The sequence below is a fragment of the Zalophus californianus genome, chromosome X (assembly GCF_009762305.2).
Source record: "Zalophus californianus isolate mZalCal1 chromosome X, mZalCal1.pri.v2, whole genome shotgun sequence".
NCBI lineage: Eukaryota > Metazoa > Chordata > Mammalia > Carnivora > Otariidae > Zalophus > Zalophus californianus.
The window spans coordinates 118092754-118120566 of record NC_045612.1 but is presented as its reverse complement, the minus strand read 5'-3'; the positions used below and the strand labels follow the sequence as shown (position 1 = coordinate 118120566).

General features: G+C 39.8%; 1 protein-coding gene and 2 long non-coding RNA genes across 5 annotated transcripts in view; 1 reads left to right on the top strand and 2 right to left on the bottom strand.

The window, feature by feature from the left end:
• Positions 1 to 21325, top strand: part of MOSPD2 (motile sperm domain containing 2) — a 58522-nt gene extending 37197 nt beyond the window's left edge. The window contains exons 8-16 of one of the 3 annotated variants that reach the window (XM_027608732.2): positions 1235 to 1359; positions 4131 to 4307; positions 4941 to 5053; positions 7601 to 7697; positions 8467 to 8563; positions 9288 to 9417; positions 18088 to 18190; positions 18766 to 18917; positions 20392 to 21325. In XM_027608732.2, the coding sequence (XP_027464533.1) occupies positions 1235 to 1359; positions 4131 to 4307; positions 4941 to 5053; positions 7601 to 7697; positions 8467 to 8563; positions 9288 to 9417; positions 18088 to 18190; positions 18766 to 18903 (980 nt within the window). In that variant the 3' untranslated portion in view covers positions 18904 to 18917; positions 20392 to 21325. Of the gene's footprint in view, positions 1 to 1234; positions 1360 to 4130; positions 4308 to 4940; positions 5054 to 7600; positions 7698 to 8466; positions 8564 to 9287; positions 9418 to 18087; positions 18191 to 18765; positions 20207 to 20391 lie in introns of those variants that run through there. The other 2 variants (XM_027608733.2, XM_027608731.2) reach the window with 2 other exon arrangements.
• On the bottom strand, positions 1299 to 18078 carry LOC113931018. The gene is made up of 3 exons (XR_003522652.1): positions 17228 to 18078; positions 3729 to 3819; positions 1299 to 1425 (listed from the first exon to the last, which is right to left on the bottom strand). It is a non-coding gene; the product is annotated as an uncharacterized LOC113931018 (long non-coding RNA).
• Positions 21326 to 21737: 412 nt separating the features above from the next.
• Positions 21738 to 27813, bottom strand: part of LOC113930294 — an 88681-nt gene continuing 82605 nt past the window's right edge. The window contains exon 3 of the long non-coding RNA XR_003522509.1: positions 21738 to 21889. This is a non-coding gene — a long non-coding RNA (uncharacterized LOC113930294). The remainder of the gene's footprint in view (positions 21890 to 27813) is intronic.

Here is a 27813-nt window from a genome sequence, read left to right as displayed (position 1 = left end):
AAAGCATGCCGAGTGAACAAAGCCAATAAAAAAAAGAAAAACCCCATGTTGTATGATGGCATTTATATTAATATCCAAAATAGGCAAATCCAGAAAGTAGATTAGTGGTTGCCAGGGAATAAGGTATAGAGGTTAAGGAGAATTGCATAGCTTCAAACGTCAACTCACAGACCTTTTTTTTTTTTTTTCTTTTTTAAGATTTTATTTATTGGACAGAGAAAGACACAGCGAGAGAGGGAACACAAGCAGGGGGAGTGGGAGAGAGAGAAGCAGGCTTCCGTGGAGCAGGGAGCCCGACACGGGGCTTGATCCCAGGACCCTGGGATCATGACCTGAGCCGAAGGCAGCTGCTTAACGACTGAGCCACCCAGGTGCCCCTACTCACAGACTTTTTAAATTGAAATTAATGAAAATGTAAATCTTATGTAAAATGTAAGCATAATTAGCCAAAGTGAAAATGCAGTTTTCTGAACCACTATTTAATTTTTATCATACTGGTTTATTTCCTGATTTTTTTCATTGATGCTTTTGCACATTTAATGCAGGATTCCTCTTTTAATTTCTTTAAAATGTGTTTAGAATGTCAGAATGGAAACAAGGTTTAAAAAAATTAAGTATAAATTAGAATAGCATGAAAGAACAAGATTGTAATTACCAAACAGCTGTGTTTGATAACAGTGTATTCTTGTAGGTTCCATGAATAAGTTCCTCACAATTATATAAGCTGCGGGGCTTGCAAGAAAGGCAAAAAAAAGTTTAGGGTTAGGATGAAGTCTGAGTCTAGCTCAAACCCATGAGGAAAGCTGCTTCTCTTGTTGACTTCCCATTTGAGAAGGTTTTTCAGGTTGGGGATTGATCAGGAGTGTAAGGAAAAATGACTCTTTCCATACTATTGTGCAGTTATTCCTCAAACCACAGTGCCATTTGGGTCCGTGTCTGGGAATCTTAGTAGTGGGGATCACTGACAGATTTGTACAGAGGCCAGAACCTTGATAAGTTTATTGACGCACATCAAGGTAATTTCATCTTCCTGAATCTTCATGGAACATTTGAAACCCATAACAGATCGTCATAATGTAAATACCTACAGGAATTAGTGAATGTTAATTATCATACCACAGAGAGATACATATTAACAGCGTTTTGCCCAAATTTCAGAAGACCTACATTACCACATGCAGTAAATTAATTGAGACAGAGAATGAATTTAATGAAGTGACTGTTTCTTCTTCAGCTGCTTTCAAAATTGTGAAATCCTGGCTTGGTCCGGAAGCAGTGAGTTTGTTGAAGTTTACCAGCAAAAATGAAGTCCAGGACTATGTCAGCGTGGAGTATCTGCCTCCCCACATGGGTGGGACTGTAAGTATCGTCCCCGAAATGTGTTTCTAAAATAAGACTGCACCATGGCACATTAGGCTGTATTTCCTTAAGGAAGAAGAAAAAGCAATATCTTAATATCCAGAGAAAGATCATAGATACTCCAAAATAATACCATTACAGACATTTTTTATGTTTTCAAGGTGTTAAATTTTCATTTTGAGAATATTTAGAATCACATGATTCTAAACTGAAAAGTATTCGGTATTCAGTACAAATATTCAGAAACAGTATTCAGTAAAAAGTCTTCCTACTGCTATCCCAGTTCCGTTTCTTATATTTATTTCCACGAATCTGTATTGCCTATGTAGGCAATACAGTATATTTGTAATATATATGAGCAAATATGTAATTCTTTCTCATCTCTTTTAAACAAGTAGTGTGTTTTTACACCATTATGCATCCTACTTTTCTCTTTACAACGTGTCTTAGAGATCATTCCAAATCAGTATGACAAACTGTTCTACTCTTGTTTATGGTGACACAGTATTCCTGTATCTAGAGATGGACCATAAATTGTTTAATTAGTAACCATGAGTTATTGAATTTTTTTCATGTGCCTTAGTTTGCTTCCATTTGTTTACTGTTGCACAGTCTTTTTAATTTAAAAGATAATATTAAGTTTTTTTTGAAATGGTTATACTACTTACAAGTAAGAGACCAGGAATAAGTAGGTATGTGTTAAATTTTTAATACTACATAACAGTGAAACATACTGTGATAATGATTTTTCTTCTAAACTGTGAAAACCTATGGATTTGGTATGCTTTGGGTTAACTTGATTGATAATATTTCAGTTGTTTGATTTTTATCATCTATTTCATACACTGTCTACCTGGCAAAATTGTATTCAACCAGAATCAAGTGACTAGCAAGATAAAAAGTTTTGGTATGTCCTTTTGTTTTCTTTGATTAGAAAAAACATGAACCAATATTTTTATTTTTTTTAATTTTATTTTATTATGTTAGTCACCATACAGTATTTTTAATTTGAAATTTGCAACTTTCCCATTTTGAGGCTTTATATTTTACATTTTAACAGAAGAACACAGTACGGGTCATTTCAGGTTCTACCTTTAGTTAAACGAGCTATTTGATTTCTTTTTAATAATTTGTCCATACAATTGTTAATATCTTAAAATCAGTGGCATCTAGTAACAATTATTTTTAGGGGTAGAAAAGAGTATCTCCCTTCTCTGTCATTAATGATGTATTTTTTTCAGGAGTGTACTCAGAATTGTAGTAGGACTACTATTCTTTAACATAATTTTTCCCAAAAGTAATACATAGACCATTTTTTTTAGAGGACTGAAAAGTACAACAGCTTAGTGAAAAGTATGGCCTCCCTCCCCACATTACTGCCCACTGCCACTCTCCACAGGCAGGCAGTCAGTGCTTCCAAGTTTTCTCTCCTAGAGATACTCTGTCCATTTTATTTTTTCATGTATGTTGTTGTACTAGTTTTTCCACATCATTTCTTGTTAGGTTATGCCATATTGATTCTTAGAGGTCTACCTGATTTTTTAAACCATTTCAGAATATTCCATTGTATAGATGTAACATAATGTATTTAATCAGTTCTCTTCTGAAGGACTAGTAGTTATTTCCTAATCTTGCCATCATTAATAGTGCTGCAGCGAATATCCTTGTAAATAACTCTTGGTACCTGGGTACAGCAGTGTAAGTAGGAGATGAACTCCTAGAGGTAAAATCATCAGGTCAATGGGTATTTGTAGTTTAAATTTTGTTACCTGTTGCCATTTCCCTCTAAAGAGATTGTGCTCATTTCCCAATTATGTGTGTGGCATGCTTGAACCACATCCATGCCAACATGGCATACTCTCATTTTTGTAATCATTGCTCGTCTTGGGTGAAAAATATTGTGGTTTTGCATTTCTGTTATTGTAAGTGATGACGAGCATTTTTTATGATTTAAAAGGTAGTCTGTTCTTTTTCTATGAACTCTGTATCATTCCTTTATCTTTTGTTCCGTTATTACTCTTTTCTTGTTGATTTGTATATATTAAAAGCTATCTTGTTTCTGATACACGTGGTACATAATTTTCCCAGTTGTGGCTTTAAAGAAAAAAAAAAAAAACTTGGTTTTTTAGGGGGTTTTCTCGGCGGGGGGTTGTGGTTGGTTGGTTGGTTGTTGGGTTTTGTTTTTTGTAATTCAGAGATCTTTCATTTTAGCGTGCTCCATTATTATCAATATCAATATTTTTATGCCTGCTAGGTTTTGTGCTATGATTAGAAAGGTCTTCGTAGGTTTTCTTTTCTGTTTTTTAATCCTGTGTGTTGTTCTGGAGCTTTTTTTTTAAAGCTTACATGGGTTTTAAAAAAATACACACCTTTGGAGTGCCTGGCTGATTCCATCGGAAGAGTGTGCTACTCTTGATCTCGAGGTCGTGGGCTTGAGCCCCACATTGAGGGTAGAGATTACTAAAGAAATAAACAAACTTTTTAAAAAAAATATGTACTTCAAAGTTTTTATCCATCTGAAATTCTTTTTGGTGCAAAGAATGAGCTAAAGATCCAAGTTGGTGCTTTCACAGATGGCTAGCCAGTTGTCCACACCACTTTCTGCTCTTTCCCTTTGTGTTTTGAAATGTTTCCTTTTTTAAAAATTTCACTAATTAAGTCTTTTTCTCCTTTTTTTTTTTTTTGGCCAGGAGAGTGGATTTTAATTTTACTTAGAGAATTATTTCTCTACCCACCTCTTAGCAGGCTGTTATAAAATTCCTTTCTCTTAGGATCCCTTCAAGTATAGCTACCCTCCACTAGCAGATGATGACTTCCAGACACCACTGTGTGAAAATGGGCCTATTGCCAGTGAGGATGAAGCTTCAAGTAAAGAAGATATAGAAAGTGATGGCAAAGAAACCCTGGAAACAGTGTCTAGTGAAGAACAAATAACTCTTCTAAAAAAGGTAATTTTAACAATCAAATGGCGTCAAAACCTGTGGCCTGTGCCCCATTCTGCAGTTAGCTACGTATATGACTGTGAGTAATTCACTTAACTTGCCGCCCTTCCCCATCTTCGTGTGTAAATAAGAGGAAGGATGGTCCTAGCTAACCAGTAGTGTCACTGTGGTGTTTAAAAAGGCTGATTTCATGAATTTGTATAAAAATTGGCAAAATGCATTTTGAAGGAATTGTTTTATTGAAAATAGTTTTGATTTACCTGAGAGAAAAGGAATTAGTTTACAACCTTCTACTTCCTCTATTTTAGTTTTGAAAGAGCACTTAGTTATCTTCTTATGAGTCATCAGGGGCTTGATAGAGGGATAAATATGTTATAACTTAGAACAAATTTAAAGACTCTAAGGGAAAAACCATGTTATATTTTCTGTAGCGACTTATTTAAGTATGCTCTCAAATATGTTCGTGGTCATGTTAATACATGTTAAATAATTTAGGTGTGCTAAGCTTACGTTAAAGATTGTAATTTGGATTGAATCACTATAATGTTTACTTTTTGACCTGATGAACTGCCCAGCTATCAGCATGAAACTAAATTTCTTTATCTTTTCTTTCTTCATATATTTTTTTTTTGTCTTTAGATTAACCTAACCGAACATACTTCCAAAGCAGAAGAAACTGAAAAGGTTGATTCCAAAATGAAAGCTTTCAAAAAACCACTGAGTGTGTTTAAAGGGCCCTTATTACACATCAGGTATCATAGTTGATTTTTTTAGCTGTGCTTTTATAACCTGCCTTGATTATCTTGAAGGAACTGCAAAATTAAAACTCCTGTACTATTTTTCAAACTGTGGAAATAATAAAATTAAAGGTTATCCAAAGACTCACCTTGGTTTCCAGTCATAGTAGATATTTCAGCTACCTTTTTGTTATTTATTCCAGTAAATGTGTTTAAAGGGCCCTCATTTTGTATCAGTAAATAAAAGTGAATATTCATATATTCACAGTTAACCTGAATGACATACATTTTTTCTCATTTTACTGGTACTGTTTGGCTTGCATTAAGTTCAAGGTTGCCAGAAATGACATTGAAGTAAGCATTTATCAGTTTGACCTTCTAAAAGCTAAAGCTGAACTAGAAAAATAGGGGGTTTTTTTGTTTGTTTTTTTACCAAAGCCAGAATTCAGTACATCTCTATTTTTGTTTCTGGGTTACTCAATCTAAGATTTAGGGTTGTTTGTAATTATCATTATGTAAAGATCTCTTTCTCACTAATGATGCTTTTCGTTGGGAAATCTATATGGCCTTACGTTAATGTTGCTGTACCGACTTTACTTAGTGATGACCTAATGTATCATTTCCCTTCCCATACTTGAAATCTTTCTGTGTAACTGTTTTAGGTATGACTCTTATGAACAATACAGCCAGACTTTTTAAAAAATCTGATATTCGAATTTCTAAGACTAGTTTGTTTGCATATTTTTGATTACTGTTATATCTGGATTGATCTACCATCTGTGTGTGTTTATGGGGGGGGCAGAGGCAGGGGACAACACATGCATATGCTTTTGGTCGTGGTTTTTCTTTGCCATTTTCCCCCCTGTGGAGTTTGTTTTCCATTTTTCCCTTTACTGGTTTAGAAGTTACACACTGTGTTTTCTTTTTTTAAAAATTTTTATTGTTAATCACCATACATTACATCATTAGTTTTGGATGTAGTGTTCCGTGATTCATTGTTCGTGCATAACACCCAGTGCTCCACGCAGAACGTGCCCTCTTTAATACCCATCACCAGGCTAACCCATCCCCCCACCCCCCTCCCCTCCAGAACCCTCAGTTTGTTTTTCAGAGTCCATCGTCTTTCATGGTTCGTCTCCCCCTCCGATTGCCCCCCCCTTCATTCTTCCCCTCCTGCTATCTTCTTTTTTTTTCCTTAACATATATTGCATTGTTTCAGAGGTACAGATCTGTGATTCACCAGTCTTGCACAATTCACAGCGCTCACCGTAGCACATACCCTCCCCAATGTCTATCACCCAGCCACCCCATCCCTCCCACTCCCCACCCACACACTGTGTTTTCATTGGAAGCCTGTCAAAACCATAGGTCTCGACTTAGAAATGTCGGGGGTTGGCTGGAAGAGCTGCCTGGGGAGAAAGCCGGAGGAGAACAAGGCAGCGTCTAGGGCTGCAGTTTGGGCTCTGCCGCTCCCTGCCTCTGCCCCCGGGCAGGTCACAGCACTGCTCCTGCACAGGCACGGGGACCCACCAGCATCTTTCTCCCCACAAGTCTCACGGTTTTGTGCTGGTTACTGTGAGCAGTTCTGAGATTCAGGACCTCTTCTCTGTGGTCTCTTTCAGATTGGGTTCTAAAAGGAAGCCAGCAACCATGCTAATTTGTCTTGTCCAGAGTTGGGCAAAGCCCCCCTCGACCCAGAGCACATCCTTAAAAAATGTGTGTCCTCCAAATGACTGTCTCTGATATGTAGACATTCCTGATATAAAATGAATCTACTTACATATGTAGCTCAAAGTGAAGGACAGTCTGAAGAATTCACCTTTTTATCTAAAATAAAAACGCTGTGTTGCCCATTGTTTGGAGGCACCCGATACAATTTGACTAATGTAATTAAACTACACAAACTTTGCTTCAGTCTTTTAGTTTTGATTTTAGGTCATGAGTACTACAGTGGCCAGCAGTAGTAAAATTTGCATTTTGAGGTTTACTGATTTTACTGTTTAACCAATATTTCCCACCCCAAATTTTATTTTTGTTTTTTGTATTCCATATTACTTAGAAAAAGCCTTTATTATTAAGGAATTACCTAAGGAATTATTCTGTGACTTAAGTACATCTCTAATGATCTTTCATTTTAAGTTATGCTTTTCTCTGTTGGTGTATAAAATTATGTCCCATTCTAATCTCTTTGTAATTAAAGTTGAAGCAGCAGTTTCTTCTTTGTTTTGATTATCTTTAACCTTCCAAAGAGTTTAAATGCACCTTAAGATGGTGCTGATTATAGGCTAATTCAGAACCTTCCTAACTCTCTCTCCTGTCCTTTTCTTATTTTGCTTTTGATTCTTGGGGAAAACCATAGGACTTTTAAATAGCATGCAATGAATTAGTAAGATTAAAACACAAACTATATTAGGTAGTTGCTTTATAAGCTTTTCTTTTTTGATGAAATCTCTTTATACAGATAAGCAGAAGATACTAAACAAATACTTTTCTTCCAGCTAATGATTAGATTGTCATTTATTCCAAATAATACAAATGCCTTATATTTTTGTCACCACCTAGCCCAGCAGAAGAACTGTATTTTGGAAGTACAGAATCTGGAGAGAAGAAAACTTTAATAGTGTTGACAAATGTAACAAAAAACATCGTAGCATTTAAGGTAAATATCAGAAAGATAGAATTTATTATATGTGGAAATCTGATAGGGGAAGTAATTTCAGACATATTTTAATTGAATGATTGAGAATTTTTAACTTGTACAGTGTTTTTGATATTTTTATGCATGTTATACTGCCTTCTAGTTTTAACCACGTGGCATAGCTTATCTACAATTTTCCCCAGGATCTGTATCTCAATCTTTAATGAGCCATAATAGGCTAACGTCCAAATTCATCCTAGGCTTTAATGTTTGTGGTAAATAAAAACCCAAGGAAAAAATCACTCTTCATTATATAAATAATTCATAATAACAGTGAAAACAAAAGTATAAAGTCAAAAGTGCATTTCCCCCCGAGTGTGATCTATCGTTTGGAATGTCGTTTATACTGGATACTGACCTAATGACTGAGTTTACCACTGCCCCATATTGTAAGTATTAAGATGTTCTGGATGTTCTTTGAATATAGTGTTTTAATTTGTGAACGCTATTATAACGTGTCCTAATACACAGGTTTGTTTTAATTTGTATTATTAAATTTAGGAAATTACCAGACAGGATATTTCATAGATTTTTTTCTTTAAAAGGAAGGCTAAGATACTGTTTTCCTATTGATGGGGAAAAATACGTTCCATGCCTAACCACCATGGTTGTTTTGTAGACTTTATTATTAACTGTTAATTTTTTAAAACTCATTTTCAAGCCATTTACCCCAAAAGAAACATTTTTCTTATGTTATTAGTTATTATATGACCACTGTATTTATAAACAGGTGAGAACAACTGCTCCAGAAAAATACAGAGTCAAGCCAAGCAACAGCAGTTGTGACCCTGGTGCATCAGTTGATATAGTTGTGTCTCCCCACGGGGGTGAGTTGTGGCCTGATGGCCTCAGAGGGTGTGCTGGGGTACCTGGGGCCGGGTGAGGAGTCCATCGAGCCAGACTAAAATCTAGAAACTAGCTCAGTGTCAACAAGTCAGCTCATTGCACTGTAGGCATCTCTTTTCTCATGTGTAAAATGAGATGGGTCAGTGTTTCTCATTAAATTTTTTTTTTTTTAAGATTTTATTTATCTGGGGCGCCTGGGTGGCTCAGATGGTTAAGCATCTGCCTTCGGCTCAGGTCATGATCCCAGGGTCCTGGGATCGAGTCCCGCATCGGGCCTCCTGCTCCTTGGGAGCCTGCTTCTCTCTCTCTCTCTCCCTCTGTCTCTCATGAATAAATAAAGAAAATCTTTAAAAAAAAAAAAAAAAGATTTTATTTATCTGACAGAGCAAGCATAAGCAAGGGGAGTGGCAGGCAGAGAGCCCAGCGTGGGGCATGAGCCCAGGAACATGACCTGAGCCTAAGGCAGACGCTTAACTGACTGAGCCACGCAGGCGCCCCGGAAATCGTTTTTTAGCACATAAAATTGTTTAAACTGATGCCAGTTGAAATGGAATTTTTTAAAAAATCCTTTTTAGAAAATTTTTTCTTTAAGGTACTTCCATATTATTCTTTTTCCATTGTTTTCTACAATAATGCCTTAAACCACGTGTCCAGCCCTTTGTAAAGGTTCTTGTTTATATAGTAAGTTACCCTTTTGGAACGCAGGTTTAACAGTCTCTGCCCAAGACCGTTTCCTGATAATGGCTGCGGAAATGGAACAGTCATCTGGCACGGGCCCAGCAGAATTGACTCAGTTCTGGAAAGAAGTTCCCAGAAACAAAGTGATGGAGCATAGGTATGCTTTTTTTACTCACGGACTCTCAAATGTGACGGGAAGAAGCAGAAGGAGAGAACTGCCTGCATGGACTAGGCAGGGGTCTCTTCCTTCTTGCGCGTGGCAGACATTTAGGCTTCTAGTGTGACCTCAAGCTCTGCAGGGCCCTGGGGCGCCCAGGTGAAGGCGATCTGCAGTTTCTCAAGGAGGTTGCTAATAGCAGACTTGTTTACAGGTCGGTGCAAGAACCTGGAGGTGTCAAGATTACAAACGGAGATCTGTCCCAGCAGTTCCCTTTGTAGGAACACTCACCCTGTGTACTCGAATGCGTGTCTTTCAACATTGTTTGTGCTAATGAAACAGTGGGAAAGAAAGAACCTAAATGATCCTCATTAAAGCAATAGTCAAATGCACTTGAGTATGTGGAGGAGTATTCAACTATTCAAAACAGTGTGGTAAATCTTTATGTTCTGATATGGAAAAATACCTATGATATATTAGGAGGAAAATCCTTTGCCTACATCGGCATATCCAAGCATGTATGTGCATGTAAAGATCTATAGAAAAGGAGAAAAGAGAAGCCTGTGTAATGGTTTTATTTTGGAGTGTGCCAGTTCTGCCTCCCAGGGGACACGTGAATGCTGACACTGTCCATTATCACAACTGGGCAGTGGGGTACTGTGGCATCCAGTACTTTGAGACCAGGGATGCTGCTGAACATCCCACAGTGCAAAGAACAGCCCCCCCCCCCCCAAGACAGAATGATCTGGCTCAAAATGTCAGTAGTGCCTAGATTGAGGATTCTCCATGGTGGGTAGTTAAGGAGGGCCACTTTGATGACAAAAATATAGGACCTGAAGGAAAAGAGAGTAAGCCACTTAGATAACTGGAAAAAGTGCTTTCTAGGTAGAAGGAACCACAACTGAAAAAGGAGAGTGCTTGGCCTGTGTAAGGAACAGCAAGGAGGGAAATGTAGCTTGAACCCAGTATAGGAGGGTGGGGGAGACAATGTGGGAGATGAGGTCAAAGAGGTAGTGGGAAGGCAGGTGATTACCATAGTGAGGACTTACAATTTTGAGAAAAACTATTAGTTTGGTGCTAAGCAGAGCCAGGAAATGATTTGGCTTTTTTTTTTTTAAGGCTTATTCTGGGGGCTGTGTGGAAAACAGACTAGGCAGACACAGGTGAAAGTGATACTCAGTTAACACAAATAGCACGTGCTGCAAGTCTGCACCACTCTAAGTGCTTTACTCTGATTTATCCACTTCGTCATTAAAATGACCCTAGGAGGTAGGTAATTCTTTGTCCCCCTTGATAAATGAGAAGCTGGGAAACCTCTTAACAGCCGTGGCTGAGTTAAATCTTCAAAAGGAATTGAAAGAATACAGATGTGGCTGGAACACAGAGGTGACAGGATCCAGGGTAAGAAGAAAGCTGGAGAGGCGGACAGGGCCCAGAGGAGGAGCGGGGTCACCCTGGGGAGACCCACGGGAGAGCGTCAGCCTGACCTGATTCACCTTTGACGAGATCGCTGCAGGCTTGTTTACAGAGGGGAGGAGGACAGGAGCGGGCCTGGGAAGACAAGCTTTATTTCAGTTGTCCCAGCCTCGAGGAGTATTTAGTGGCCAGGGGAGGGCAGTCCATCAGGGACTCAGGAGGGAAACCAGTAGGTGAGCTGTGTCATCCAGGTCTAGGAAAGGGTGTTTGACAAAAGAGGAAGGGACCAGTGCTACCAAGTGCTGCCATGCCAGCAAAGAAGGATGAAGTGTGAGCAGTGGCTATCGGTGACATCACAGAGGCCATCACTGACCTCATAGGGAGCATTTTCAGTGGGCAGGAACCAGGTTCTAAAGAAATGAAGGTAATAGGACTGTTCTAGAGGTTTGGTTTGGTGGAGGAAGGAAGACTGTGGTGTTGACAAAGGGATTGTTTGCTGTGGGTTTTTCAATGGGAGAAGCCAACTCTAGAAGGTAAATCATTGATAGGTCCTGTCCCTTCAGCTTTCTCAGGAATTGCACTAAAGCCAAGGTATGGGTCAGCTTTAGTCAGGAAGGAAGGAACGCAGGTACACATTAAGGCTCGTGGCGGGCTTGACTTTTTAGATGGAGTAGTTACATATTTAAATCTCCATATTGTAACAGGGTCTACTTTCTCCTTATCAACAATTTACTTTTGTCAAAGGCATGGCTATGAAAACAAACTGAAAGATTAAGTAACACTGGTACAAAAGATGGAGATTAATTTGAAGTTCTTATCAGTCCCTCAAAAGCAGGTTTGTTTGTTTTTTTAAGTCAATTCCTTATGGTTTGGTTTTCTGATAGTCAAGAGAAGCTCACTTATCTCACAGAAAAAGGGAGACTTGGTGGTTTGATACTGAAGGCCCAAGTAAAGCAACGACTCCTATCTACAAAGGGTGGTTTCCTTCAAGTAGTAAGATGGGGTGAATTCTACTCAACACCATATAAAAAAAACTTTCCCTAGGTTCTTGAGCGGTATCTGTAATTGCTTGTGTTATTATACATTGCCTCTACCCACCTTAAATATCATCTCCAGTGAAAGACAAAAGAAAAATGGGGAGCGGGGAGCCAGTTATGAGAGGTTATCAGGAAAAGCACAGTCAACAAGGGTAAGGTTATTATACAGATTTAGATTAACTCCTCTCTTCTCGAAGCCCCTGAGCCTGCCAAGGAAAGGAGCCTTCTGTCCAGAATCCTGTAAGCAAGGTTACAGGTCCATTTTTTCCAAGGCGCTTTATTGGTTCCATAAAGTCAACCTTAGTTCCTTAAAGTTGTCTGGTCATACCTGATTTTATGCATATTATTTTCAAATACGACATTCCAGTCAAAGCCTTGGTAGTATAACCATGCTTCCAATTGTGTCCTAGTACAAGGAGAACAGATTCTTATGCGGGGGGAAAAAAAAAAAAACTATTACCATGAAAGTACTAAGAGTTTCTGAATTCTGGAGCAATCAGGTAGGGAGAAAAATTGTTTCAGTTCTGCTCACAAAGGTAGTTTACCGAATTACTGCCAATCATAGATAGCTTATGAGGAAAAGAGTAAAAGATTACCTTAAATCTGGGAAAACCAAACATTAAAGAACCAGTAATAAAAAGTTATAGTCATCAGTTCATTCAATCCCATGTTATTAATTCTTGGTCTGCTTGAATCCTGTTTTTTTTTAGTTCTGGAAGTTCTTACCCAGTTCAGTTTTATGATCTGAAAGTTATTAGAAACCTGTTTTCGGGAGTACTTGTCAGAGTCCTTTCCATGAATCTCTGAAGATGAAGCCCATTTGCCAAAGGATCAGAGTAAAACAATAGCTTCTTTAAGTGACAAAAAGACTTAAAAATGGCCATGGTTACAGATCTGATGAAAGTCAATATATTGTAATGCTTCTGACAAGGAAATTTGGTTATTTCTGTGACATATACAGCATTGTAAGATAACTAGAATTATAAACCGTGACATTATACCAGGACAATCTAGGAATTTTATACAATTTCTGGGACACTTATATTAATAACATACCTATACAAATATAATCTAAAGAAGGTTTAGTATTACTTATTTGACAATGCTTCCCCTGTAATTTAACATAGCAAATAAGCCTAATTAGTTTTACATCTTTTTTTTTAATATTTTTTTTAATTTATTTGACAGAGACAGCTAGCGAGGGAACACAGGCAGGGGGAGTAGGAAAGGGAGAAGCAGCCCTCCTGCTGAGCAGGAAGCCTGATGCGGGGCTAGATCCCAGGACCCTGGGATCATGACCCGAGCCGAAGGCAGACGCCTAACAACTGAGCCCACCCAGGTGCCCCATATATCTCTTTCTATAAGAAAGAACGATCTTTTGATATGTTCCAGCGGCCGTCTGAAAAATTTCAGAGATGTTCAAGGTCAAAAAGACTTCATTTAGAATTTGAGTTGGGGGGCGCCTGGGTGGCTCAGTTGGTTAAGCGACTGCCTTCGGCTCAGGTCATGATCCTGGAGTCCCGGGATCGAGTCCCGCATCGGGCTCCCTGCTCAGCGGGGAGTCTGCTTCTCCCTCTGACCTTCCTCTCTCTCATGCTCTCTACCATTCTCTCTCTCTCTCTCTCAATAAATAAATAAAAATCTTTTTAAAAAAAAGAATTTGAGTTGGGGGTCTGTCAAAAACATCAGAAGGTTTTAGACACTTGACTAAGTGGGATAAGTCATCATGAAATAATAATTATCCATTTAACCATAGTGACAATAATATATCAAAGGCAAATACAGTTACACAGTTGTGAGTAAAACTTAGGAAAATAGTCTTCTAAAGATTAAAAGAGCTAAACAATCAAAGAGCTTGATAAAGGTAACATGGAGCACAGGAAATTTTGATAAAACTCACCATCTTTGCTTTCTAGGCAGATTACTTAAAAGCTAAAGAAAAGCCTTTTACAGTCTCTTCTCAGTAGCTGACTGATTGATAGTCCAAGGAAAGGTGGTCCTTTTAGCAGATGAAATTTTTAGTTTCACATAAGTACACTGCTGATACTGAAGCTTATTTGTATATAATCCTTATAACTAATTCATTCAATTTTAGCCAGCTTGACTACACAAAGTGGAATTTTCCCTTTCCAACTGTCTATATCCATTTAGTGTGTCCTTTATTATCTTCCCTATTCTGAAATAACCAGCTTTATTGTAAGAGAAAATTACTTTCATTCCCCTTAACAAAAATACATGTCCATACTTCATACATTTCCTCAGCCAAAACACATCCTGTTTTCCTTGCACATGGAGTTAGTTGCTTCTGTTATTATTTCTAGCAATTACATATATGAATTAGAATTCTTAACCCTTAGAAACCATGATTTCTAGTGAAAACTAAGTGGTAAGCAATTGTGTTAACACCAGCATCCTGTAGATTGGCAAATTTATGAATACATCATTTCTAGAAGCATATGCTTTCTCATAGTACAGTTTTTCAGTGTGGCACAAGATAGGTTTACTAACAGACTATTTTTAGTCCCTTTGTAGTAAGAAGCCAAAAGTCGATAAACCGATGTTCAGTAATTAATGTTTCAGTATTTTTTAAGATTTTTTTTTTTTATTCATTTGACAGAGAGAGAGAGAGACAGCGAGAGAGGGAACACAAGCAGAGGAAGTGGGAGAGGGAGAAGCAGGCTTCCCGCCGAGCAGGGAGCCCAATGCGGGGCTGGGTCCCAGGACCCTGGGATCATGACCTAAGCCGAAGGCAGACGCTTAACGACTGAGCCACCCAGGCACCCCAATGTTTCAGTATTTTATCTCACTTGGAAATGATCTAGTCAGTCAGTGAATTTCCCGTCTAACTTAGCAAAACTAAAGTTTCAAGTTGTCAGAGATTTGAAAACCTGTTTTTAAGTAGATTTCACCTAAAAACTGTTATCCAACTTAACTTCTAAATCACTTGCTTCCAACAATTATGCTTGACTACTCATGACAGCTTCAGGAAACATCAGAGTCTGCCATCATCCCAAGCTATTTTTCGTTCTGACAAATTATGTACCTGAGATAACATGAACCTATCTGAATAGTAAACTCCAGAAGAAAAAAAAGTTGCATGTCTGCATTATATCTAATATTGACAACTTTAAACCAACAAATTTAGCTTTTATTTTACCTAGAATTAATATATAGCACATGAACTTGAAAGACACTTGGGTTAGTTTCTGTATTTCTAAGAGGTTTAGGAATACTTAATTTGGTAAGTACTTATTTTTCTTTAAGCCAATCAAAGAGAGCTTTTACAAATTAATTTTCACACTACCATCCTGAGGTAGAAAAGTATTACACATCTATAACATGTAGAGAGACGCACATAAACATACAGACACAGAGACCTTTTGGCTATAGCTCTAAAATTTTAGCCATGATTCAGGTACAGTAACACAAAACTCACTAGTTTATATAAAAGAACATTTAGGTTCAAATTGTGTTTCTGGCAGTTGGAATCAGTTTGCCTGCTCAGATGGCTAATCATTTGCCAAAATCCCAAGTAACTCCCTTTCTTCCTTCTGATGAGAATCACTTCCCTAAAGTTTGTATTTCAAAGAGGTAGCTGTCAGGTCCTAGAGAAGGTAGAGCAGAAAATCTGTACCTCAAAGGCACACAGAAAGTATCAAGGAGTTTTGGGGTATATTTGCCTATCATCAGATGTCTAAAGTAATTTCTACTTCTGTGTTTCTTCTTTTTCTTAAGCACAGGACAGTTCTGTTTTCCAACATCCTGATCTTTTACAGTACCTACATGTATTTTGAGATGACTGGGGGAGGTTTTAGAATTGGTAAGGTTAGGTGGACTTCGAATTGCTTCCAATGTTGCATTTCTGGTTTTGTAAAGATTTGCAAGTCAAAGACCGTTGTTTTTAATTACTCAAATAATTCTGTTGCAGCCTAAATGGTTATCAAGGGACTGATAACCACCCATGCAACTACATTTTCTTCGATTTGCTCTGTATCTGGGAGAAATTTCCAACTAAGATGGAAATGAAGTGATTTCTATGTTTTGGAGCTTCAGGGTTTAATGCACTATGCCTTTAAAAAGTTTCATATAAAGTATTCCACAAAGGCATTTAAGGGGGGGGGGGGGGGGGGAAACCTGTACTATTGCTTCTAGCAGCCCCCAAACATCAGCCTTCAGCTGATCCATTTCCTGAACATTTGTGGGAAGGCCTGGGAGAAATTCTGGTCATGTTTCCAGTGAGGAGAGTTTTCCATGGGGGAACCAAGTGGCTTGTCTGGTAACTACAGTATAATCGTGGGTGGGCAGAACAACCCTTAGCAGCTAGTCACAGTCCCTGTGAGTGGTGAATGAGTGGCCACTAATCTTTTACCTCGTCTCTATATTTGGTACGTATCTTCTGAACGTGGAGGTAAGAAGAACATCATAATTTCATCTTGCTTAGGAAGTCTCTCAGGCTGGTGGCCATTCTCCTTCATATTCTCCTTTCAGTTTGGTCTTTCCAGAGGTGCCAGTAAGACAATTGTTTAGGATGAGAGCTCTCTCAAAGTTTTTTAAACATAGAAGCTTTTCCAATTCAAAAGATCCATCATCTGGCATTGAAAAGTAGGATCTTATATTAATCTCAGTAGCGACTCGACTCAAGCCAATAGGCCTTCTTTTGGTTTAACCATGGACATAAAGAGGCATCCCCAGAGACGGTGCAAAAAAAATGCAGTCCTCACAGGATCCCGAGAGTTAGCATAAGAAAGCAAAGACTTACCAAAACAAATTATGTAATATATGGTGATTAACATAACAATAAAAAAATTAAAAGATAAAAAAAAAAAAGAAAGCAAAGACTTCCATTGCCCCAAGTGGTAAGAATGGTGTAGTGAAGGTGCTGTCTCTCGTTTCCCACAAGAATGTGAGAGGCCTCCAGTCTAAGACCCTCTAATCCGTGACATCATTTACTGGATTAGACTTTTCCAGCACTAATGACCACAAAAGCTGCGAGGACAAAGGCCCCTCATGGACTGGGGCCCCTAATGACAAACTGCCCTGAGAGCTGGCACAGCTGGACAGAGAGGATGCTGCCTGTCACTTTGTGCCTCAGATCCCCAGCCTATTCCACTAGCTGCCAGACACCTGTGGACACATGCATCCTCCAGCTGACAGGGACCAAAAAGAATATTCTTGCTGGTCACAAAACCAAGCTCTCGAGACCTAGAACAAGATGAAAGGAAGACCTCATTTGACCTATTTTCTTCTGCTAATCTAAATTTGGAATGGAAGGGACAAGGTCAAATTTTGACCTTTCTCTCTCTCGACCTGGCACCAGAGTGAGATCCAGGAAAGCAGGCTTTGGTAAGAATGCTTACCTTTGCCGGCTTCTGCCGGTTTTCCAGGCTCCCATCTGTAGGCTCCCAGGCGAGTAGGGTGTCTCAGCAGGTCCCAGCGTAGGTTGCCAAAATGTAGCAGAGGAAAAATTATTTATCATCTACCCTGCTAGGTTCTTGGCTGAGACCCCCCACCCCCTGAAATACAAGACTAATTAATAGGAGAAAAGCAGAAGTTTAATACCACGTATACCTCCTGTATATCTGGGAGATACCCAGGAAAACAGGAAAACCCCCCAAAGTGGCCCAAGACACCACCTTAAATACCATCTCCAGCTCAAGACAAGATGTTGGGGTTACTAAGGGAGTCCATTATGGGGGGCTGTCAGGAAAATCACAATGAACAAGGGTAAGGTGGTTCAGCAGATGTCGATTGGTCCCTTCTCCATTAAATGTTAATTTAAAAAAAAAAATCTGCCCTTTTAACAACTCGTGCTAAAACTTAAGAAAAGAGTTCGTAGAGATTTCTGTCATCCCCTCGTCCTGGCAGCGAGAGGAAGACACCCTTATAGATGGACCTTTCCTTCCCTTATTGATGTCAATGTCCCTGACAAAAGGTTTTCAAAGCTTTGCTTAGGTCTGCTGTTTCTTAAAAAATAACCAGCTCCAGATAATCGTTATGCCAGAGAGGTGCATTTGGGGGCGGCCAGTTGTGCTCCCCTCCCAAGATAGATCCATAGTGAGCTGCCACCGTACACGTGTATCTGGGGAGGAGGGAGGAGTACTTTCATCCCAGTTACATGAACTTCTGTGTTTGACTTTTCTCACATTATAGTTTACTTTTATAAAAAAATATTTCATTAAAAATTTTAAGAAGTTATGTTTCCTTTGGACTTTCATAGGTTAAGATGCCATATTGTTGAGAGCAGTAAACCAACCACTCTGACATTAAAAGACAATGCTTTTAACATGTCCGAAAAAACCAGCGAAGATCTTTATCTACAAGTAAGTGTTCTTTCTCCCTAACTAAAACAGAGGTGTTAATGCTAACTAATATTAGAAATCCACTTTTTCCCCACTGATGCAAGGAAGACCTTTGGCATAGACATGACACAAATGCTCTTTTCTTTGTGAAGGGAAGCCAAATCTGAAATCGTAAGCAGTGAGTTACTCTTGGAGATCTATTAACTTTTGAAAAGCTCTGGCCATTTTAATTTGGACAAGTTATATGGTGCCTTGGGGAGTACCAAAGAATCTGATCTCACGAGAGGAGTACCATTTCAACTTGAAAAAGTTGGAGGGGCTCTCTTTCTGAGTAGCTGGTTTAGGTACCTCCAGGAAGGCACTTGCTTTGCTCCTTCTCCACGAGAAAACTAGGCCTTTCCAAAACAGGAGTAAGAGGGTGCACGGCTATTCACCAAACAAATGCAATGCCTCATGGCGTTGCCAGCTCCCGGCTGCTCAGAGTGGATGGACCCCATCCTGTAAATGGTTGGATTTCTAATATTCCTATTTGTCGTTTACATGATTCACGTACCATTTTACTGATAGAAATCTTTCATCCTTTTTTCCCTCTTTAGCTCAATCGTTTACTAGAAAGCAATAGGAAGCTTGAAGACCAAGTTCAGCGTTGTATCTGGTTCCAGCAGCTACTGATTTCCTTAACAATGCTGTTGCTTGCTTTTGTCATCTCTTTCTTCTATTTGTTGTACAGTTAAAGAAGTGGCACTCGGTAGGAAGCAAGGCTCTTTCGTTCATTAGTTGGAAAAAGACCCAGAACTTCATGCTACTAAAAGTGCCGCACATCTGTGCTTCCTGAAAGGAAATTTGCCACACTTAGAGGGGAACAAATATATGTCTTGAAAATAAAGTCTGTTAGAACTAAGGGAACACTGGAGAAATTGATTGGAAGAGACTGTAGCTGTAGTTAGCCAAGTCAGGGCATCGCCGCATGTAAATTAATACGTTAGATATAATTTATTTTTTCCTTTTGATTTGAAGACTTCTAAAGTTTAGGTTTTATTATAGATATACATTAGCTGAACTGAACAGTTTAAGTAACAAGTTTTGTTGCAGCCAAAAAATGTCATCTGCTTTTTTTAATGACAAAATCATTACAGCTGAGCCAACTTACTAGCTTTTCTATACTATGTATATAGAACATGTATATTGAAGAAACCATACTTATACAGAGCAGTTTCTGTAAACATGACTTTGTAATTTTGAGAATTACTTCCAGATGCTAGTCAATATTCTTTGAGTATGTAAAACTATTTAATGCCAAACCACCTTTAGCCTTTGTTTCTTATCTGTCTTCCTTAACTTAAAGTCTGCCTTTTATTAATCTTGGACTTTTTAATGAATACTCACATTTAGGTAGAACTGGGGAAACTAAGTTGGGTTGGGTTTTCCTTGAATTCTGTCAGTGGCATGGAGAAGAAAGATCCTTTCGGTCCCACTTTCCAGTCTTTTTTATGCGGTGTCACATTGCTCACGGTGGCTGGACACTGACCCGTATGCTTCAGTATTAGAAAGGCCTACTCCAACGTTGTACCATCTTCACCCTCTTTTCTAAATGAGTTAAAATTTCTTTGAAAAGTTTTTGAGAGGCATAGCAGAATTCATTTACATTTCAGTTCCTTATTAAAATCAGCCACAAGAAGGAAACTTGACAAAAAGACTAGAGGATCTAGAAGCGTGAAAAAAAAAAAAAAAATCAAAACTCAAGTATCAAGTCTCCATTTCTGAGTGAAAAGTAGAACTCATGATCCACTTGTACCACCTTCAGACTGGGGCTGATGGACCTGCTGGATCCTCTCCCCTTGTCACAGTAATCCCAAGGGTGGTTCCTGGGTTCCTGAGTTCCTAAGGTGATAACGACTTGCAGGGGCAGAGGTGGATGAAAAGAGTTTGTTTTCTCATTTATACAGCCGGTTTCAGTCCGTGTTGGTTCACGTGTAAATCTACTTGATATGAAAGAAAAAGAGTCTGCCTGTTAAATAAATGTTGAGTTTTGATTGAGCCATGCTTGGAAAATGTTTTATTCTGAAGTGTAGTGTTGGCGGCTTTCATCTCATTCATTTCAACTCATTCACTGAGTTGTGAAGAATGATATAATAGAGTCCCTTCAAAATTGGCCTAGAAATAAAACCTTAAAAGGACACTGGTCTGATAACTTTGTCTTAATTTGGGTTTTTCTGTTGCAGTTTGCCAACTCCAGATGTGAAAGTGACTTCAGTACACCCTAAGTACTGGCCGTAGTATCTCCCTGTGTGTGCGTGTGCACAGCGGTGTCCCCTTCTGTGTCACATCCCCGGCTCAGCCATCCTCTAACCCCAAAGTATTTGTGTATGTTTTTTGCTCCTCAGCAAAGAAATGAGGAAATCATTGGTCAGAATTGGAAGCATGCTGTCCTAACAGTGTCCCTTTAATGTTTCCGATGAAAATGACATTGACTCGCTAAGTTGTTCTTCCCTGATGTCTGGCCAGTTCATTGAATAACCTATCTTGTTAATGTTTGTGTGTCTATTCAGTGTGACTAGGCAAGAGTACTTAAAATTAACTATAAGAGCAAAGGCATCTAAACTTTTGTTCTTGTCTTAACTAATCACCTATTTACATTTGATTTTCTTCTGTCTTCTTTTGATTTTATTTCATCACACTTTGTATGATGATTACTCTGAGGACTCTGATAATAATTTTCTTTTTTATCTTGTCATTAGCTGTTCACGACCAGATTACCAAGGATCAACATTGAGATTTAGATTGTTTTCACTTGAGAATGGAAATTAATAGACTTTCCATGAAAATATTAATAAACTATCATTAGCTTGATCTGAAAGTAGCCTACAAATTCAATTGTGGTTAAACCCAGCCTCAAATTTCATAATAATACCATAACTGTTTTTATATCTTGCCACTAATTTTGACTGGATTTCATAGCACTTTATTGTACAATTGCAAAAAAATATATTCCTAGAATTGTTGCCAGTGTAATTTCTCTAATATTCTGGTGCTTTTCATATATTTTCAGTATTTTTATTACTATATTGTTATTTTCTTTGTATAATTGATCAAAAGAACATGTTTTCTATTTTAATATGTTTTAGAAAAATAATTACATTTATGAAATAAATATCATCAGGAAAAACCTCTGGTCTCCAATTGATGAAGCATCTTAAAATCAATGCTCAGGCCTACTCTGACCTTTCAAAGATCACATTAATTTCTTTTGGACCTGCTTTGCATTTTTATAAGGACAGTGCTGTAAGCGTCCAGAGTTACAGTCGTGTTATCAGGTGATGTCCTTGTGTGTCCCGTTTCTCCTCAGCCCGGGTCAGGGTCTGGTTACTCTTCAGTGGAGCTCTCCATTATCCCCAAACTTAACACTGGACTCACTGTCATGACTGGGGGCTCCATCATGGAACCTTCTGTAGAGCTGCCCCACATGAGCCAGAACTGCCCAACGTCCCCTCAATCCTAGTGCACCTTCCCACCTGACAGGAAGCAGGCTGTGGAGAGACAGCCCTACCTGGCTCTTGGGTCCCTGGAAGGCAGTCCTTGTGCGGAGGCATCCACAGGGTGTGGGTGTGGTTGGGAGCGGCCTGAGAATTATTGGTGTGGTCCCCTCACCACTGGAAGATAAACCCCCACGTGACAGCTACCACTCCGTAAAAATAGAATAGGACAGATCCATCTTCTAAACTGAAAAAGAGGTGGAAATACAAAACGATAAGAGAAATTCAGAACAGAGCTACAAAGACAAAATGGTAACCTACCAAGAAGCAGCACATCTGCCCAGGACTGTGAGGCCGTGCCCTCCCTTCCTAAAAGATACACTTTTCTAGGAAACAAGAGCTCCTGGGGGGAAAGTTCCAGCTAGGGAAGGATTGGTTCCTTTACCCCCATCTTCTGCTTTCTCCCCGAAGTTTTCAACAACTCGAGGTTCCCTGATGTCCGAACATCAGCCCCCAGAAGCACAGGGCTCCCCCTCTCTCCCCGTCCCAGGAAGACAGAATGGAAGTTGTCCCGTCTGTTCTACTGGAGTCAAAGGTGGTTAGGAGTGAGGGCTCTGTAGTCAGGCTAGCTGGGCGCATGCAGCTGCGCTCCGAGCGCACCACCCGCTGCCCGTGTGACGGCAACGTTAACTGACCTCCTTGGGCCTCAGTTTCCCAATCTCTGAGGCTGATAATCGTAGTGCTGCTGTGCAGGATGAGTGTGACAGTGAGGGGAAAGAAGGCACTTGAAGCAGCCCTGAAGAGGCTGGCCTTGCTTTGCTGCTGTTGCCCCCACCTTCCATCCCAGCTTCCGAGAACTTTCCACACTCGGGTTGATCTTACTGACTATCCCACCTCATACAAAGCCAATCATCAGTTCTCCAAACTCTTCCCTGCTTTGTACTCCTACCCTTGCCTTCCTGCTACCCGACTCTTAATTCTAGTGCTCAGGTCAAGGGATATACTTTAGAAGGGTAGTGATGACTGGCTGCCTTAAATCCTCGGAAGGAATATCCCTTCCAAAAAACACTTTGGTCAGATGTTTCCTTCTACCATTGCACCCACACCCCTTCAGAACAGTGCACGCGTGCGCGCGCGCACACACACGGAATTGATCTCGCAATATTCCACCCATGAGTTTCCCTTAAATTTGTAACAATTCAATAAAAATATCACATAGGCTCTTTCACATCTTGTAATTTTGTCCTTCCACGGAATAAAATTACCTCCCTGAATTGTCTAAAGATTCTCTTCCTATCCCTACCCACTGGTGTCCCCTGCCACGCAAAATAAAACTAATCTACACATGTTAAAGTATTTGAGACAACTGGTTCAACGGGCAAGAATATAGAGAAACATCTCCTTGACCCAGAGGGGCAAAATAGGTGCGCATTTCCAAGTCTTTCTAAAGGGGGAATTTGAGTGGTTCTTGAAACTCTTACCAGTTGGCCCATGCTCCTTTGTCCTCAACCGTCTGGGAATATATAATAAGGTCTTGTGTTTTACCCAGAAGGAAACCCAGGGCCAGGGAAATAATTCTCTGTCCCAAGGTCATGTGGCTAGTTGCTTTCAGAGCCAAGAGTTGAACTAGTCTCCCAAGTCTAATGCTTATCTGTTTTACAACCACCCAGAGCCAATCTGAGTGATAGTTTAAAATGTTCAAAGGACAGGTCTGAGAACTTTACCTTCACCAAACAGCAGGAGAGGAAAAGAGAAGATAAACTACTTAAAGAGAAGCAGAGGTGACAAGACACAATTGCCGCTCAAGACCCTTGGCTGGAAAAGTAAGTTTCTTGGTATTCTAAGCTACAGACCATACTTTGACAAAGGTGTGAAACCTATGGGTTAATGTACTATTTACTTGAATGGAGGGTTTTGGCTTGCATCCTCAGCCTTGTCAGAGGTTTATCTAGCACTCCAGAGAAGGGCATCTACTAGCTGTGTGGCGCAAAGTTGTCTCAGCCGCAGTCTAGTGACCTCAAGGAGTCTTGTGTTCAATAAGATCAGAGCATTTAAGTTTTCTGTTTCCATGTAACAAATGACCACAAACCTACCATCTGAAAACCACACAAATTATCTCACAGTTTGCATGTGTCGAGCCTGGCACAACGGGGCTGGGTTCTTGGCTCAAGGTCTTACAACACCTACAGCTATGCTGTCAGCCAACTGCATCCTCCCTGGAGGCTCAACTGGATCAAGATCCACTTCCAAGTGCCTTCAGGTTGTTGGCAGAATCCCTTTTCTTGGAGCTGTAGAACTAAGGTCTTCAAGTTCTTGCTGGCCATCAGCCGGGGACTGCTCTTCAACTCCTAGAGGCCACTCCCAGGACTTTGCTAAATGGCCTCCCGGATAGGCAGTACACAACATGGCTGTTCTCACTTCAAATATCTTCTTTCAGGGAGGGCCCCGTTAAGGGCTCCCCTGATTAGGTCAGGCCCACCCAGGACAAATCTCCCTACCGATGAACTCAGAGGTAACTGATGAAGAATCTTAATTATATCTGCAAAATCCCTTCTGTATAAGCTAACTTGGATTATGAGAGTGCTATCCCATCACATTCACTAGCTTTGTAAACAAAGCTCTAGTGGAAAACAGTTTTTCAACTTTCTCTTCTCTTTCAGAATAACCCATTCACTTCAATTAGTTCAATTAAATCAGTTTTTTTGGACATAAATATGCTCTGTGAATCTAGCTACATGGGAAGGTTAAAACTCAAAGAAAGGGGGAAAATCCTTTTCTTACAGAAACTCACATCATGATTCCCAGCATTTGTACTGTCCAATTTACTTTAGATCAAATTCCAGCACACTGAATTGTACTATTCCAGAAAGTTCCCTGCAAATTTTCAGGTAATACTAGAGCTCTGTGTGTGTGTGTGTCTGTGTGTGTGTGTGTGTGTTGAAAAATCTCACTAGTTTTTGGAAGTCCTCTAAAACTGCCCTGCATGGATTTGCTATTGCCTCACAAATTCAGACTTGATTTCCCCTTCTCTCTATGTAGGTCTTCTTGTTTCTGACTGCAAGAAACCTCCAAACTCCTAATATTATGCCTGTCCCCTGTTGCTGGATCTGGGACAATAACAAAGAAGTGAATCATTTGTCTTTCCCACTCCAATACTCCTCTACCTTTTCTGCACCAAGCCCTCACTGTAATACTAGCATACAGATTCATTCAGTACAATTACTATTTGCAGTTAGATTTGCCCTGAATTGCTTTTGCCCGCTAATAGGCAAATGTGCTTGAGCAACTTGAGTCAAATACCAAATCACTGTTCTCTGTCATAAACTAAATGTCAAAAATGTGTTTGGGGCACTTTTCCAATATTCTGACTCTATGACTCAAGCTACTGCCTTTTAAGGGAGTGAAGAGGGATGAGGTTATTATTGGGAGCAATAACAATAGTATGACAGTTGAGCAAAATTTAACTGTTTTTTAAATGTGGCTGAACTAACAGGTTGCTAAAAAGGTAATAACGTAAAAGAAACGGATATAAAAAGCAAAGCTTCCTTTCAAATTCAGTATTTACTACTCTGGGATCACTTAAACTAATTAAGAGCTTAGTCATTAAAGATGGAGATACATCTTATAGAGGAGTCATATCTAAAGTCAGTGCTTAGAGTAAAATTGAGTATACTCAGTATGTCCCCTGAGAATTCATTAGGAAGTTGCCACAAGAGAGATGGACATAGTAACTCTTACCTTGGTGAGTCCAAACATTCTAACACCAGATAAAGTATTTAATTGGCTTTATTTGGGAAGGGGATATAGTATAATAAATATACATATTGTGTCTTCAAAACTAGAATCACCGTCAGCAAGATTCTCTTAAGAGGCACAAGAGTAATAAGAATGAACGAGGGGAAAAAAAAAATTCACATCTACCGTTCTACAGTGAGTGGAATAGACCCTCTGGGTTCTACGAGTGGAGGGCCGGATATAAGTCAGGTTGATCACACAGGTGAGGCCAAAATCAGAACTGAAATCTGGCCTCCCTCTTCGACAAACCTCTTTAGGAAGGGTCCTCACCACATCTCCCCATCTCCACTTCCATCTTGCTCCCTGTGATGACTCCATTTTAGTGCCTATTCCCATCACGCCAGAAAAACAGTACTCGCTAAGGTCCAACAGTGATGTCCTTCTCACTTCATCCAATGGAACCTGCTTCAGTTGGAATTTGAAGTGAGTTCTTACAGCAGCCTTTGGCTATACCAACTACCAGGTTTCTGTTCTTTCTTCTCGCACCAACACTCTTTAGTGACCTTTACTGGCTTATCTTCCTCCACCAAGTCTTTAAGATGTTAATACTAGAACTGGGCTCCTTTTCTTTTCTCCTCATAGGTGCCCAGGGCTGCAATTAGCACTGGTAAGCCATTAACCCTTGGACATTCTAACTAGACCTCCTGATCTAAGTCTAGATATGTATCAACCGTCAACTTAGCAGTTCCAGATGTCCATCACAAAATGTCAAAAACAACTCCTGATCTTCCCCCAGACCTGGTCTTCCAGTCCCCTTCTCAATGAATGGCACCACCCTCCATTCATTTATACCAGCTAGAAACCTGACCTTCACCCTTGACCCCACAGGGCCCCTCCATTCTCCACTTCTCTCCCTCTCCACTCCCACCCCTCTTCTTTAATCCACAGCATTGCTCCCTTGACTTCTGCAACAATCTCAGGCAATATCTGGACATCCGCTTTGACTCTCTATAGTCCTTTCTCCATATGGCATTCGGGGATATTCAGGACTCATTGAAAATGCATATCCTATCATACCACATCCCAGATTAAAACCCTCAAATGGTTTCCATGGCTCAGCCCATGATTACACTTCCTAATTTGGCCTCCTAGCTCCTCGAAGATCTGGCTCTTGTCTAACTTCACAACCTCAGTTTCCCCCCCCCCCCATTCTCCCTCTTTGTGGTTTGGTCCTGTATGAACCAGACTAATGCCGTCTTGATCAAATCCTCCATGATGACCACTCTGACCCAAAGCCTTCTAGAGCACAGCCCCACTCCCACATTCTTTTCCTTATTTATCCACATCCTCAAGTATACCCTTGGGGCATAATGTCCTTGATCTGCCTTGGAGATATGACTATGACATTCACGTATTCTCAAACACTCTCCTCTTGTGTGGTCTCCTAGCACCTACTCCACAGCCTCTAGGGCTATAAAAGCAGGTCTTATGGGAGGTGAGGCCTTAGAGATCTACTTGTCTTGCTGCCACCCAAGACATGCTTCTATCTATAAATCCCCTTAATAAACCATTTCTTGTCAAGCTGGCCTTGTCGGCCTTTTTCTTCAGTCTTATTGCTCCTTCAGCCTTTGGGGGTCGTTTTGCATATACCTCCCTTTCTTTCATGGAACAGGTCCCATCTCTGCCTGGAATTCTCTATCCCAACCTTCCCACCTCACCTCCTCACAGTAACTCTCAGCTCATCATTTGCTCCAAAAAGTTATCTCTCAGGGGTGCCTGGGTAGCTCAGTCAGTTAAGCATCTGACTCTTGATTTTGCTCAGGTCATGGTCTCAGGGTCGTGAGATTGGCTGGTGCTGGGCAAGAAGGCTGCTTAAGATTCTCTCTCCCTCTACCCTCCCCACCTGCCCACACACGCACACACACACACTCTCTCTTTAAAAAAAAAAAAAAAAAAAAAAAGGTCTCTCTCTGCCCACTCTTGTCACTTTCATTCAACATAGCATTTTAAGTCCTAGCCAGAGCAAGAAAGAAATAAAAGCAAGGAAAAAAGTAAAGGGCATCCAAATTGGAAAGGAAGAAGTAAAACTGTTACTATTTGTAGACATGACATTATGTCTGCATATCATATGATATGACATTATATACAGAAAGCCTGAAAGACTTCACCAAAAAACTGCTAATCAACACATTTAACGAAGTTGCAGGATACAAAATCAATATACCAAACTCTGTTGAGTTTTTATACACTAATAATGAACTATCAGAGAAATGAGAACACTTACACTTACAACAGCATCAAAAAAATACCTAGGAATAAACATAACCAAGGAAGAGAAAAACCCCACACACTAATAACTGTAAGACATTAATGAAAAAAGTCGAAGACGCAAGTAAATGGAAAGTATGTTGTACTCATCATTTGGAAGAATTAATT